Raw genomic sequence first — 16,529 nt, 5'->3', positions numbered from 1 at the left:
TACAGCCCGGGAACCAGGCCCAGGCCCCTCGTCCCAAGTGTGCCCTCAGTCCGTCCACAAGCCCAGGGCTCGGGCTGCGAGACACCGAGCTGGAGACCTGCCTCCCTACAGATCCGAGGCTCTCCTAGGGACCGAGCTCCTGGGCCCGCCACCTCATCCACTTGGACCCAGCACCCTCCGCTGAGGAAGGGAGAGCCCCCGGAGAAAATGCCCCCTGATCCCCCTCCGTCACAGCTCTGAAGGTCTGCCTGTGCCCCACACGCCACGGGGCTGGCTGGGGCTCCAACCCGCTCCGGCACATCGCTCAGTTCCTGGTGCCCACACTTCGCACACTGGAATCACCCGGGGACCTTTAAAACCTGCCGCCGCCTGGCCCACACCCTCAGACGTTCTGACTTCATGGGGACAGGCTGTGGCCCAGCTTGGCGGTGGGTGGGTGGGTGGGGGTTGCTACCATTTCCCCAAGGGATTCTCATGTGCAGCAAAGTTTGGGAACCAACAAACACTGTCTTTGGAAGCCAAGACCTAGTTCGCCTTCTAATGCTTACAGAGCAGCGCGCAGCCCTCGAGCTGGAGGGCAGAGCAGGTTCCAGGGAAAAGAATGAAGTGTGTCTGGATCGTCAGAGGCCAGACTCAGCAAAGAGCTGGTCAGGAGAGGAGGGGCGGGAGGGAGGGCAGGGAGGAAGGGGTGGCGTCTGGTGAACACTGGATTCGCTAGTGGAGATGATGTCAGACATTCCTGTGATGTTAGAACTGGGAAACGCGTGAAAAGACCAGGGCTGTGAAAATGGAACTTTCTGTGAAATGGCATATTCTTGGAAGGAGAGGGACCGGGGAGGAGAAGGGCCAGACCAGAGAGGGCACCAGAGGCCAGCTGGCTCCCCGGCCTTGACGTACGAAAGAGAGATGGTCTGGGTTGCCCTGATGAGCGGGTGCGGGAAGACCACTGCTGACCCAGAGGAGCCTGAAGCCACAGAGGAAAGATGAGGCAGGAGGGAGAGAAGGAATCACACTAATGCTGGGGTTGACCCAAACCCACCCAGCTCTGGCCACGCGGAGGGCTCTGGGAAAAGGCTGAGTGGACAGCTTCTCTCCACAGCAGCCCCTCGGGAAGGGAAGGGATACGGCGGATGACCTGATTCCCCTTCCTCCTCCTCCCGCCCCCAGCTCTGCAGGCCTCAAAGGAAGCCAGACCCGTCCCCCGGGAGTCTTCAGGCTGAGAGACAGCCCAGACAGGCATAGGCCTCTGGCTCCTGTCTTGGGGTGCAGTTCCCCTATCTGAGGCCTGGCCCCAGCCCCTCATTCTTAGATCTCACCCCGATGGCTTCCCTCCAGGGGAGCCACCCAAATATGAAGTCACAGAGAGAAAAAGCCTTGCAGACTAAACTGAGAAAAATTACACAGGCTCTTAGATTCGTGGGTGAAAGGCTTTCCACCTGCTTTGCACAATCAGGAGACTTCCTGAGCCCAGGTGTGACCATACCCCACGTGCTTGCAACGAGCACCCGCAGAGGAAACACACGAAGCAGCTGCACGACGTAGCCCCTGCGAACCGCACGGGAGGCGGGCAGGAAGGTCCTGTCTCTGCCAGTGAGCTGGTCGGGGCGGCGCAGGCATGAAGACCCCACTGCCCCGTGGGGGGATCCACGCTCTCCCCCACCGGGCTGCCTTCCTGAGGGTGTCAAGAGAGAGGCTGTTGGAGCTCCAGGAACCATCTGGGGTTACGGAAACTGATCTCAACATTAAGCACTTCAAGATGTCGACTGGTCCCCACTAGTCAGTGTTCCTTCTCCCTGGGCACCAGCCCCACCATGCCAGGCTATCTGCCCCTGATGCCTCGGCTCAAGCTGTTCCCTCCCCCGGAGGGGCTTGCCAGCTTGCCCGGAGGAGCCCGGGATCCCCACAGTCACCTCTGAGACCGTCAGAGCTTCCAGTTGGCAGTTTCCTGTGGGAGCACGGCCAGGGCCTCAGCTCTCCACTTCCTTGAAGACTTCCCTCTCCCCGTCTGCCTCCGTCACCCCGACCGCCGGCCTGGCCTCACCAAGGAGCAGGAAGTGGATTGGCGGATTGGCCTCCCCCGGCCACAGATTGCCCCTCCCTCGGGGTCGGGGGGGATGGGCAGCAGCGGCAGAAAGCCGGAGAGCAGGAGCCCACCACAATGGTCTTGTGCTTCGGGGAGAGGAAAGAAGGGGAGAAGGGGAGCCTCTTGGGACCCCAGGGTCAGGAACCCATCCCCTCCAGAGCCCCTATGGGCAGTACAGTCTATCCTTCAGGAATGCCATGACCCCGACGGCGCCCCCGTGAAGGCTGTCTTTTCTAGAAATGCAACACGGAGGACAATGGCCCCTCTGAAACAGAAGAGCCATTGTGAGACAAAGATGTCAGAATGGGACCAAGGTCTTTATTCCACTGCTGACAGAGCACAGTGGGCTGGAAGGGCCAGGGTGACTGAAGGGCAACTGTGGCCTAAGGGTCATAGGTCCTTCTGTGTGACCAGAATGGGGCTCTCTGGTGGCAGCCTATACATCAGTACATGCGTGCACCCCTCTGAGACAGGCCCCGGCCGAGTTCCGACAGGGACACAGAGCCGTCCTCTAGCAGCAGCCAGGCTGGTGGAAATGCACGCAGGCCTGGGTGATGGGGGTGTGCTAGGACGCAGGCAAAGAGGGAGACGACGAGGATGGGCGCCGCCCGGGGTGAGCCAGGGAGGTCTTCATGAGGGCGGTGGCTTTGAGGTAAGACCTTACTTGTGGGGAGAATTCCCACAGGTAGTGACTGGGGAGGGTCACCCCTCAGGGCCTTGCGGGGGGGTGGTGGGGAGCAGCCTGATCTGGGGCAGGGAAGGTGAGCTCCAGCCAGTGTACCCTCTTGTGTGGGGCCTTTTGTGCCCAGTGGGGGCACACCCGCTGGAAGAGAACTTCCTGACTCTTAGAGCGCCACTGTGATGCTGAGAGTGGTTTTGAACAGCCCCGAACTGTTCCTGGAGCTTGGATGGCCCTATCTCAGCAAAGTCATACTCTGAGGAGTTTCCTAGAAAGAAAGAAAGAAGGATCAACCTGCCAAAAGTGAGCGTGTTTCACCGCAAGTTAAGAGAGTTGCTGTTCTCCAACAACCAGACATGCCTCACGGGTCAAGTGGCCCTGGGGCCCAAGGATTCCTTCCATGGCACTTTCAACAAGAGCCTTTCTTGACTTGAAAGGTCTTAAGCACCCTCCCAGTGGCCCTTTGGCAAGAGGAAAAGCTAGCGGAGTTAACCTTGACTAAGCCCTACTCTGAGACCTTCTTCCCAGCCATGGCTGGTGGACAAGGGATCAATGCAGTCAGCCGCCATGCCCAGCGCGACAGAGGAGCTGAAAGCTTGAACAAGCTGGTACACACATGGGTCCTCAAACTCAGGGACCTCGGCGAGGCTGCCACCGTGGGGGGCCATGGACAAGATGAGTGAGCAGTGGGAAGCAGGAGCTCAGGCCCCACAGGGAGGAGAGGATGGAATTTCCTGAATTTTCTGTCATGGTCCTGGGAGGACTGTGGTACCTCCCCAAATCACTTTGGGACACATGCCGTGTCCTTGCCACCAGCTGCCCTCCATCTGAGCCAGCCTGGAGGAGGGACCCGAAAGACCCTAACACCTAGACATCCCTGGTGACACCCCCTTCCGTCGACCGGGTCTCAGGGTTCAGGGGGGAAAAGCCAATGTCTTGTGGCGGGTGGAGCTGGATAATTCTGAGGGCAGCGGGCGGACTTTCCGACTTTCTAGCCAGCCCTCGCTTTGCCTCTCCAACCCTGTAATGAGGCGGCTATGTGACTCTGGGAAGTTCACCAGAGTTTTCCGGCCTGTTCCTGGCACCTGCTGCTATTGGCTGCACTTTAACTCCCCAAGGCACTGCCAAATTTTCCTTGGTGCTCCCAGGCCAGGCGATCTCCTCCAGAGAGAGAGCTCAGCTGAGGTCACATGGAAAATAACCCCAGAGCAGAGCCCTGCTCCAAGCTGCTTCAGCTGACTTCCCTTTGTTCTCTCTCTCTCTGTCTCTCTCTCTCTCTCTCACACACACACACACACAGAAGAAACAGGCCTGCACCCCCACAGGTCACACTGCATGCCCCTAAACAGAGGAGTGCCATGCAGTAAACGTTTGAGACAACTTGTTTGCATCTAATGACTCTGGGAACACTTAAAAAGTAGAGAACTCCCGGGACACCCTGCCACAAGGTTCCTGTAACCGCTGGCTTCCAAACTACAAGGCCTTCCAGGGGGAAAGCTCTCGGGACAGATGAACCTTGCTTTACACCATAACACATTCCTGAAGAGTCACAGATAATCTACTCATTTCTACTCTGCCTTATTCCAGGAAAACAAAACACAAAAGCACAGCAAACATGAAGATGGCAAGTTAGAAAAAAGAACTTTAAAAATATAAAATACAAAAAGATGCTCAACATCACTTGGGATCAGGAAAATGCAAATCAAAACACCAATGAGATAGCACCTCACACCTCTCAGAATGCCTAAAACCAGCAACACAAGAAACAACAGGGGTCAGTGAGGATGCGGAGAAAGGGGAATCCCTCTTACACTGCCGGTGGGAATGCAACTGGTGCAGCCCCTCTGGAAAACAGTAGCTCTGAAAAAACAGAGCTACCTTAAGACCTAGCAATTACACTACTAGGTATTTATCTAAAGAGTACAAAAATACTAAATCAAAGAGACACAGGCACTGTCATGTTTAGAGCAGCATTATCTACAGTAGCCAAATTATGAAGGAGCCCAAATGTCCATCAATTGACGAACGGATAAATGCTGTGGTGCATATATACAATAGCCTAGTACTCCAACATCAAAAAGAGTGAAATCTTGCCATTTGCATCGACATGGATGGAGCTAAAGTGTACAATGCTAACGGAAATGATCAGTCGGAGAAAGAGAAACACCATATGATTTCATATGTGGAGTTTAAGAAACAAAACAAAGGAACAGACTCTTATCTAAAGAGAACAAACTGATGGTGGGGTGGATGGGGGAAAAAGGCAAAGGGATTAAGAGCACACTCATCACGATGAGCAGGAGGTGATGTATGGAAGTGCTGAATCACCATATTGTACACCTGAAACTAACATAATGCTGTCTGTTAACTATAGTGAAATTAAAATTAAAAAATTAATTATGGGGTGCCTGGGTGGCTCAATGGATTAAGCCCTGCCTTCGGCTCAGGTCATGATCTCAGGGTCCTTGCATTGAGCCCCACATCGGGCTTTCTACTCAGCAGAGTCTGCTTCCCCCTCTCTCTCTGCCTGCCTCTCTGCCTGCTTGTGATCTCTGTCAAATAAAGAAATAAAATCTTGAAAAAATAAAATAATTAAAAATATATAAAATAGGGGGGTTGGGTGAGCCTGGTGATGGGTATTATGGAGGGTATGCATTACATGGAGCATTGGGTGTGGCTAATAAACAATGAATTTTGGAACACTGAAAATAAATAAAATAAAATAAAATGAAATGAAAAAATAAAAAATATAAAAACATAAAATAGAACCAGGAGAGAGGTAAAATCAGCATGGACACCATCAAACAGACAGACTCGCAATGGGTGAGACACAATTACCATAAACTCTCCAGCAGCTGCACAAACAGAGAAATCTGATTGGTTACCCAAATTATAATGTATAAACTGAACACTGAGAAACTGAATCACATTTCAAATACCTTAGTGTCATTACTATTAAAGAAAACCTTCGTAGCAGACTTCTAGTTTCATTTTTTGTTTTTGTTTTTTGTCTGCTCAGCAGCCCTTCTTTGGGGGAAGTGGCCCTTTCTAGCCTCCTGTGATCGGGGTGGGTTGTCACTCACAGAATCCCAGCCTCATTAGGGCGATAGGCTTTAGAGCCAATCATACACATCAGACCCTCTCTTGGAAATCTGCATCCTGAATGGAGACACCTGGGGACTGCAGGTGTTAAAGCAGAGTCTGCTGTGAGGCTATGCATAAGACAACTCATCTCAGGACATCGGGCTACTTGGGGCCCCAGGCCTGACCTAGTTCTGTTCTTCCCATGTCTTGATTTTCCAGATTTTCCTTGAGTCTACAAACTTTCCAGATTCTTTCCAATAAAATCTTTCTAGCCTAAGCTAACAAAAGTCTATTCTGGGAGAAGGAGGAGCAACATGGCAGAGTAGGAGACCTAAATATCATCAGGTCCCAAGAGTTCAGCTAGATAGTTATCAAACCATTCTGAACACCTACAAACTTAACAGGAGATAGAAGAGAAGAAGAGCAGCAATTCCAGGAACAATCGACTGCTTTCCAGAAGGTCTCTTCTGATTTGATTAGTGTATTTTTCTGGGGTCATTGCTACCCTTCTAGTATTTTGTTCTCTCATTCACCTACTCTTATCTGGATAAAATGACAAGATGGAAAAACTCACTACAAAAAAAAGAACAAGAGGCATTACCGACAGCTAGGGACCTAATCAATATGGACTTTAGTAATATGTTAGAACTAGGGTTCAGAATGACAATTATGAAGGTGCTAGCTGGGCTTGGAAAAACCATGAAAGATACTAGAGAATCCCTTTCTGGGGGAAATAAAATCCCTTTCTGGAGAAATAAAAGAACTACAATCTAGCCAAGTTGAAATAAAAAAGCTATTAATGAGGTGCAATAAAAAATGGAGGCTCTGACTGCTAGGATAAATGAGGCAGAAGAGAGAATTAGAACAAATGATGGGGAATAAAGAAGCTGAGCAAGAGAGACCAACTACTGAACCACAAGGGGAGAATTTGAGAGAGAAGTGGTACCATAAGACAATACAATATTAGAATAAATGGGATTCCAGAAGAAGACGAAAGAGAGACAGGGGGCAGAAGGTATACTGGAGCAAATTATAGCAGAGATTTTCCCTAATTTGGCAAAGGGAACAAGCATTAAACTCCAGGAGGCACAAAGAATCCCCCTCAAAATCAATACAAATAGGTCCACACCTCATCATCTAATAGCAAAACTCTTAAGTCTCAGCGACAAAGAGAAAAATCCTGAAAGCAGCTCAGGACAAGAGATCTGTAACATACAACATTAGAAATATTAGATTGGCAGCAGACCTATCCACTGAGACCTGGCAGGCCAGAAAGAACTGGCATGATATATTCAGAGCACTAAATGAAAAACATATGCAGCCAAGAATACTATATCCAGCTAGGCTATCACTGAAAATAGAAGGAGAGATAAAAAGCTTCCAGGACAAACAAAAACTAAAAGAATTTGAAAACACCAAACCAGCCCTCCAGGAAATATTGAAAGTAGTCCTCTAAGCAAAGACAGAGCCTAAAAGTAAAAGACCAGAAAGACACAGAGACAATATACAGTAACAGTCACCTTACAGGCAATATAATGGCATATCTTCCAATAAATTCATATCTTTCAGTAGTTATCCTGAATGTAAATGGGCTAAATGCCCCAATCAAAAGACGCAGGGTATCATAATGGATAAAAAAAAAATAAGACCAATTGATATGCTGTCTACAAGACACTCATTTTAGACTCAAAGACACCTCCAGATTTGAAGTAAGGGGGTGGAAAACAATGTATCATGCTAATGGACATCAAAAGAAAGCTGGGGTGGCAATCCTTATATCAGATAAATTAGATTTTAACCAAAGACTATAATAAGAGATGAGGAAGGACACTATATCATACTTAAAGGGTCTGTCCAACAAGAGATCTAAGAATTTTAAATATCTATGCTCCCAACATGAGAGCAGCCAATTATATAAAACAATTAATAACAAAATCAAAGAAACACATCAACAATAAAACAATAAAAGTAGGGGACTTTAACGCCCCCCTCACTGAAATGGACAGATCATCTAAGCAAAAAATCAACAAGGAAATAAAGGCTTTAAATGACACACGTACCAGATGGACATCACAAATATATTCACAACATTCCATTCCAAAGCAACAGAATACATATTCTTCTCAAGCACACATGGAACATTTTCCAGAACAGATCACATCCTGAGTCACATATCAGGTCTCAACCAGTATCAAAAGATTGGAATCATTCCCTGCATATTTTCAGACCACAATGCTTTGAAACTAGAACTAAATCACAACAGGAAAGTTGGAAAGAACTCAAATACATGGAGGCTAAATAGCACCCTATAAAAAAATGAATGGGTTGACCAGGAAATTAAAGAAGAATTTTAAAAATTCCTGGAAACACGTGAAAATGAAAACACAACTGTTCAAAATCTTTGGGATACAGCAAAGATGGTCCTGAGGAGACAGTTTATAGCAATACAAGACTTTGTCAAGAAATAAGAAAGGTCTCAAATACACAACCTAACCCTACGCCTAAAGGAGCTGGAGAAAAAACAGCAAAGAAAGCTTAAACCCAGCAGGAGAAGAGAGATAATAAAGATCAGAGCAGAAATCAATGAAATAGAAGCCAAAAGAACAGTAGAACTGATCCACAAAACTAGGAGCTGGTTCTTCAAAAGAATTAATAAGATTGATAACCCCCTGGCCAGACTTATCAAAAAGAAAAGAGAAAAGACCCAAATTAATAAAATCATGAATGAAAGAGGAGACATCACAATCAACACCAAGGAAATACAAACAATTATGAGATCATATCATGAGCAACTATATGCCAGAACATTTGACAATCTGGAAGAAATGGATGCATTCCTAGAGACATATAAACTACCAAAACTGAACCAGGAAGAAATAGAAAACTTGAACAGACCCATAACCAGTAAGGAGACTGAAGCAGTCTTCAAAAATCTCCCAACAAACAAGAGCCCAGGGCCAGATGGCTTCCTAAGGGAATCCTACCAAACATTTAAAGAAGAATTAATACCTATTCTCCTGAAACTGTTCCAAAAAATAGAAATGGAAGGAAAACTTCCAAACTCATTTTATGAGGCCAGCATTACCTTGATCCCAAAACAAGTCAGCAACCCCATCAAAAAGGAGAATTACAGACCAATATTCCTGACGAACACAGATGTGAAAATTCTCCCCAAAATATTAGCCAATAGGATCCAACAGTACATTAAAAGGATTATTCACCATGACCAAGTGGGATTTATTCCTGGGCTGCAAGGTTGGTTCAACATCTGCAAATCAATGTGATACAATACATTAATAACAGAAAGAACAAGAACCATATGATCCTCTCAACAGATGCTGAAAAAGCATTTGACAAAGTACAGCATCCTTTCTTGATCAAAAGCCTTCACAGTGTAGGCACAGAGGGTACATACCTCAATATCATGAAAGCCATCTATGAAAAACCCACAGCGAATATCACTCTCCATAGGGAAAAACTGAGAGCTTTTCCCCTAAGGTCAGGAACATGGCAGGGATGTCCACTACGAACACTGCTAATCAGCATAGTACTAGAAGCCCTAGCCTCAGCAATCAGACAACAAAAAGAAATAAAAGGCATCTGAATCTGCAAAAAAGAAGTCAAACTCTCACTCTTTGCAAAGGATATGATACTTTATGTGGAAAACCCAAAGGACTCCATTCCAAAACTGCTAGAACTCATACAGGAATTCAGTAAAGTGTCAGGATTTCAAATCAATGCACAGAAATCAGCTGCATTTCTATATACCAACAGCAATACAGAAGAAAGAGAAATTAAGGAGTCAGTCCCATTTACAATTGCACCCAAAACCATAAGATACCTAGGAATAAACCTAACCAAAAAGGCAAAGAATATGTACTCAGAAAACTATAAAGTGCTCATGAAAGAAATCAAGGAAGACACAAAGAAATGGAAAAACATTCCATGCTCATGGATTGGAAGAACAAATATTGTGAAAATGTCTATGCTACACATTTGATGCAATCCCTATCAAAATACTATCCATTTTTTTTTTCAAGGAAATGGAACAAATAATCCTAAAATTTATATGGAACAGAAAAGACCCTGAATAGTCAGAAGAATGTTGAAAAAGAAAACCAAAGTTGGTGGCATCACAATTCCAGACTTCGAGCTCTATTACAAAGCTGTAATCATTAAGACAGTATGATATTGGCACAAAAACAGACACATATATCAATGGAACAGAATAGAGAGCCCAGAAATAGACCCTCAACTCCATGGTCAACTAATCTTCAGCAAAGCAGGAAAGAATATCCAATGGAAAAAAGACAGCCTCTTCAACAAATGGTGTTGGGAAAATTGGACAGCCACATGCAAAAGAATGAAACTGAACCATTTCCTTATACCATACACAAAAATAGACTCAAAATGGATCAAAAACCTTAGTATGAGACAGGAATCCATCAAAATCCTTGAGCAGAACACAGGCAGCAACTTCTTCCTAGAAACATCACCAAAGGCAAGGGAAGCAGAGCAAAAATGAAGTATTGGGACTTCATCAGGATCAAAAGCTTTTGCACAGCAAAGGAAACAGTCAACAAAACCAAAGGACAACGGACAGAATGGGAGAAGATATTCACAAATGACATATCAGATAAAGGGCTAGTATCCAAAATCTATAAAGAACTTATCAAACTCGACACCCAAAGAACAAATAATCCAATCAAGAAATAGGCAGAAGACATGAACAGACATTTCTGCAAAGAAGACATCCAAATGGCCAACAGATACATGAAAAAGTGTTCCACATCACTTGGCGTCAGGGAAATACAAATCAAAACCACAATGAGATACCACCTCACACCAGTCAGAATGGCTAAAATTAACAAGTCAGGAAATGACATGTTGGCGAGGATGCGGAGAAAGGGGAACCCCTCCGACACTGTTGGTGGGAATGCAAGCTGGTGCAACCACTCAAACAGTATGGAGGTTCTTCAAAAAGCTGAAAATAGAGCTACCCTATGACCCAGTAATTGCACTACTGTGTATTTACCCTAAAGATACAAATGTAATGATCCGAAGGGGCATGTGCACACAAATGTTTATAGCAACAATGTCCACAACAGCGAAACTATGGAAAGAGCCCAAATGTCCATCCACAGACGAATGGATAAAGAAGATGTGGTATGTATATATATACTATTCAGCCATAAAAACTGAAATCTTACCATTTGCGATGACGTGGATGGAACTAGAGGGTATTATGCTAAGTGAAATAACTCAATCAGAGAAAAAAAATATCATACAATCTCTCTGATATGAGGAATTTTTTAGAGGCAGGCAGGGAAAAAAAAATGAAACAAGACTGGATCAGGAGGAAAACAAAGCATAAGAGACTCTCGATCTCACAAAACAAACTGAGGCTTGCTGGCGGGGGTGGTGGTGGAATAGGGTGGCTGCGTTATGGATATCGGGAAGGTATGTGCTATGGTGAGTGATGTGGAATGTGTAAGCCTGATGATTCACAGACGTGTACCCCTGGGGCAAATAATACATTATATGTTAATAAAACTGTATATCAAAAAATCCAATGAAGCAAATATAATGCAATATAGATGATTATTATATCTCGGTGATAGGGGTTTTATATACTTTTCTATTTTTCTTTTTTTTTTTAAAGATTTTATTTATTTATTTGACAGACAGAGATTACAAGTAGGCAGAGAGGCATTCAGAGAGAGGAGGAAGCAGGCTCCCTGCTGAGCAGAGAGCCCGATGCGGGGCTCGATCCCAGGACCCTGGGATCATGACCTGAGCCGAAAGCAGAGGCTTTAACCCACTGAGCCACCCAGGCGCCCCACTTTTCGATTTTTCTTATGAGTGCAAGTTTGCACATAAAAACTCAGTCCCTATGATTTAACTTGTGCTTTAGATATTATTTTGTTAAGCCCCCAAACATCCATGTAAGACAGATCCATTACTGAGTGCTCAGAGTTCAGTGTTTTGTGCAAGATCGCACAGCCAGAACAGGGCTGACCCAGGGTGTGTCCACAAGCACCCACCTCTCATCATGCCGCTTGCAGAAGGATAGTATGGGGGGGGGGGTGTGAAGCTATATACCAGGGGACAGCAGCTAGAGCGCCTCTGCACACCGCTGGGTTGGTTGCAGGTGCTTCCGCCAGCCTCCCCAAGTGCCCAGGATACCTGGGCCAACTCAGGTGGGCAAGGCCACCCCAGTTCCTATCCTTTGCTGTCAGCCTCTGGAGGTCTTCATGTTGAGCCCCTCGCTGTCTTCTGCTTCTGCCCAAATGTGCCCTCATCACACAGACTTTCTCTGAGCTGCCCATATAAAAAGCCATCCTGTTTTTCTCCATACCTTTTTCCTGCTTGCTAATATTCCCACCTGTCACATTATGTATAAATGCATTTCTTTCTCCTCCTGCTCTACAATCTAAGCCCCGTGAGGTCAGGACTTAGCCCTGGTCACTCAGGACCCCCAGGGGAGGCTCCATGAACATTTGTTCAATGAATAAACGTACACGCGAGAAAGCGAATATAAAAAGACGGAGGATAGTCATTTCTTTTCTCTACTTCTGAAAATTAAGCTGTTGGGAACTACTATAGAAGGAGGAAAAAAAAAAAGTATACCTGACGCTTGACAACACAGGTTTGAACTGAGCAGGTGCACTTCGTGTGTATTGTTTTTCAATAGATACAGGGTCATTAACGTATTTTCCTTACAATTTTCTCACCATATCCTGTTCTCTAGCATACTTTATGGTAAGAATATAGGCTATAACACATACAGCACACCAAGTATGTGTTAATTAACCGTGTCATCAGTAAGGTTTCTGGTCAAAGGCAGGTTAATAAGCTAAGTTTTGGGAGCAGTCAAAAGTTACGGAGGATTCTCAGGCACTGAGGAGGCTCAGTCGGTTAAGTGCCTGCCTTTGGTTCAGGTCGTGATCTCAGAGTGGGATCGAGTCCCACATCGGGCTCTGTTCAGCGGGGAGCCAGTTTCTCCCTCTCCCTCTGCCCCTCCCCCTACTTGTGCGCTCACTGGCTTTCTCCATCTCTCAAATGAATAAATAGAAAAATCTAAACAAAAACAAAACCAAAAGCTCTCATAGAGGTTGGCGTCCCTGAGCCCCGGGCTGGAAGTCTATCTTCCCATCCCTGGGGCACTTACCCGGGAGCTCTTCCAATGCCCGAGGTCGGGGGAGGGTGGCAGAGATCAGGAGAGACTCAGACAAGCCTGAAAGCGCTGAGATCCCTGCGTTCACCGGAAAGGGGAAGACCCGGGAAGGCCCGAACTTACCGGGCCGCCACGGCGCCTCTGCGGCCATGTGAGGAACTCACTGTGGGATTCCTGGGACGGCCCGCCTGTGCTCGGGGAAGCCGCTTCCCACCACTCGGCTTCAGGCCTGCGGTCACCGCTCCGGCCCGCGCGGCCACCTCTTCCTCCGCTTCCTCCTTCCAGCCCAAGGGAGCCACGCGGGGCGGCTCCTCACCTGCCCGGGGTGGGCAGTTCGCTCGCACGCAGGAGCGGCCGCTGGCGGGCCCTCGCGGGAGGGCGGGCGGGAAAGGGCGCCCCGCCGAGCGGCCCGTGGAGGGCTCTGGGAAGCCTAGAGCGGGAGCACGGACGCCCAGGTGCGCGGCCAGGCCGGTTTCCAGGTGGGAGCCCGACCCCAGAGTCACCGACCGGGTGAGGAGCTGCCCCTCCGACGGCTGAGCGCCCGCATCCTGGGCCCCGGCTCCCGGCTGCTCCCAGGGCTTCGCCAGACACGGGCCGTCGGGGCGGCTGCTCCTGGGCTCTGGTGGAACCGCGGCCGGGCCCGCCTCTGCCGCCCCCACCTTGAGGCTTCTCAGGCAGGATCCTGGCTTTCCAGGGACGCCGGCCCGTGTCCCAGCATCCCTGCACGCTGCGCCCGGACCTCTCAGAACGGGTCCCCTCGCCTCACAGCCGGGCCCTGGGCGCGGCTGCCGCACTTCCGGCTGCCCCGGGCGACTTGCTCGAGGCCGGTCCGCCATGGCCGCCCTGAACCGGAAGCCGGAAGTCGGAGGCCTTTCTGGACGCCGCGGGGCAGCCGGCCCTCGGGTTAGCCCCTCGGGTTAGCCCGGAGACCTCCAGAGTAAGCAGTATGGGAGGCCCTGGCACAGGCGGCAGCGGGCAGACCGCTGGCGCTGGCCTCCGGGGTCCCCGGCCACGAGGTCACCAGGAGCCGGTGGCGGGAAAGTCCTGGTCCGCGAGGCTGGCAGCTGTACTCACATTCCTCAGGCAGAGGGAGGTCCGTGAACATTTCCCGGAGACCCATGTTCCCACCAGCGACTCCCTCGGGGCTCGCCCCCTGCCCTCACAGCGGCCCTACCTGGTGAACTTGAGTCTTGGCCACGGTTTCCAACCCGTTCCCTCCGCTGGCCGAGCGGGGCCTCAGTTCACGGGCACCGTCTGCCGTCTTTCTGAGCCCCGGACACACACCTCTCTCCCTCCAACGCTCCCGCTTCCCCCAAACCTGACGGGCACTTGCACTTCCTGCGGAAAATGTGACCCAACAGCCCCGGATGGGGTGAGGTCGTTTGGGTATTTGTTATCTGAGACCTAAGTGGTGGACGCGAAGAGCTGGGAGGGGATGGGACGTCCCCACCTCGCATGGAGGTTGTAAGCAGCACAGGGATGGACACGGGAGCACGTGTGTATGTGTGCGTGCGCGTGTGTGCGTGTGTGGAGGGGGCGTCTGAAGTCTGTGCAGAAGGAATCACCCGGCAGCTGCTCCTTAAACAATGGGGGGGGGGGGTTGGTGGGGACAGCGTGGTGGTGACATGCTGATGCACTGGCCTTCCTACTTCATCTTGGGAGTCGGCCCTCCTCCCAAAAACTCAGGAGTCACCTGTTCAGGCTTTTCCCGATTTTCTGTCTCCTGGTCCATGTCCTCTGTAGGAAAGGGGAGGCCCATGGGCTCAGCCATGCTTGGGGAGGGGTGAAGGCCTCACTCCACCACAACCTCCCTCCGGTGCTGGTTTCAGAGCCAGGCCCCTCTGCTGGAGAGGAGGGTGGGCAGGGAAGCCTGGGGAATGTTCATGACAAGGATGAGGGAGACAGACTGACCCTGAACTTCTTCAGCAGTGCCTGTTACCCTCACTCAGCCCCCTGTTTTGTTTTGTTTTGTTTTTAAAGATATTTATTGGAGAGAAAGTGTGAGAGAGAGCATGAGTAGGGAGGAGGGGTAGGGGCAGATGGAGAAGCAGACTCCCCTCTGAGCAGGGAGCCTGAAGTGGGGCTCCATCCCAAGGACCAGGAGACCATGACCTGAGCCAAAGGCAGACGCTTCGCAGACTGAGCCACCCCGGTGCCCTGAGCCTCCTTTCAAGAGTGTCTACCATCCCGCATGCAAGGGCTAAGGAATGAACAGCTTCCCACGCACAGGGTCAGCGGGGTGCAGGACCTCCCCCCCAGAGCAGGGGAGTGGGCTCCATGTAGACTGAGACTCCTGGAGGGTTGGGGAGCAGGATCAGCCCTGCCCCACACAACCATGCTGAACAAAAACACACTCGGGGGTGGTTTAACATTTTTTCTTTATTAAAAAAAAAGCATTTTTCTGGGTTTTTAAAACTTCTCCAAAACATAAAAATTTTCCCGCCCCTTAACACTTCATTCTTGCCTCCTTCACTCCTGCTCCTGGTGCCTGCAAGCCCCAGATGGAGAACTCTTTTCCACTGCTAAGATCTGGGAGCGGGAGAGGTTGAGGACTTGAAGGAAGGTGGTTACTGGTCAAAAGGAGAAGTCCATTTGCACAAAAATATAAACCGTGGAGGATGAGACCAGCACATACGTGTATGGATTGATCTACAATCCACTTAAAAAAAATAGACCCAAACTGTCCTTTTACAGTTGTAATATTATACAAAATAATATATATTTTTTAAACAACACATACGCATCCACACACACACTCACGCACGCACACAAGGTGCCGGGAGCCCCTCTGCACTTCTGCACGTGGGGCCAGGGTGTCAGTAGGCGAAGATGACGTGGTAGGTGACCTGGTGGCCATTGTCCCAGGCGTAGAGCAGGCGGTCCTTGGGGTTGTAGTCTATCTGGGTGGTGTAGGAGTACTCGTTCTCGAACAGCAGCCGCGGGACGATCTGCGTGTTGGTGTGGGTGTCGAAGGCGTAGGAGATGTTGGCGTTGCGCTGGTTGTAGCTGTCCACGGCGTACAGCACCCCACAGATGACGAAGCAGTTGCCGTAGAAGTTGCGCCGCAGCCCCGTGCGCCACGTGGTCTCCTTCTGCGTGCTCAGGTCCACGGCGTTGAGCTTGCTCAGCACAATCACCTCCTGGCTGAAGCCCTCGTCGTCCAGGGCCGGGTAGATGAGCCACAGGCCGTTCTCGTCCACAGCGAAGTCCACGTCTGAGTGGCCCTGCCACCGCCAGGGGGTGGCCTCCTCGTAGGCCACGTCGTGGAGCATGGCCCAGGCGGCCACGAAGCGCTGCTTCAGGTCGTACTTGATGATGTTGCGGGTGAAGGCGCGGTTGTAGTAGAAGGCCCCGTTGTACACCACGTGGCCGGTGCCGATCCAGCTGTACGGGAGCTTGTAGGAATTGCTCCAGCGGCCTGCGTGCGAGGGTGGGGCTTCAGGGTGGGGGCGGGGCAGCCGCAAGGGGCGGGGCAGCCGGTGGCCCAGGGGGCGCAGCCCTGGGGC

General features: G+C 49.6%; 1 protein-coding gene across 3 annotated transcripts in view; it reads right to left on the bottom strand.

The window, feature by feature from the left end:
* Positions 1-15,383: 15,383 nt before the first annotated feature.
* The window catches only part of OLFML2B (olfactomedin like 2B), a 34,194-nt gene continuing 33,048 nt past the window's right edge, over positions 15,384-16,529 (bottom strand). For all 3 annotated transcript variants that reach the window (XM_059146216.1, XM_059146215.1, XM_059146218.1), the window contains exon 8: positions 15,384-16,441. In XM_059146216.1, coding sequence (XP_059002199.1) covers positions 15,840-16,441 — 602 coding nt within the window. In that variant the 3' untranslated portion in view covers positions 15,384-15,839. The remainder of the gene's footprint in view (positions 16,442-16,529) is intronic.

The sequence above is a fragment of the Mustela lutreola genome, chromosome 14, assembly GCF_030435805.1.
Source record: "Mustela lutreola isolate mMusLut2 chromosome 14, mMusLut2.pri, whole genome shotgun sequence".
NCBI lineage: Eukaryota > Metazoa > Chordata > Mammalia > Carnivora > Mustelidae > Mustela > Mustela lutreola.
Note: the sequence above shows the minus strand (reverse complement) of the source record. Positions and strands in the feature narration are given on the sequence as shown.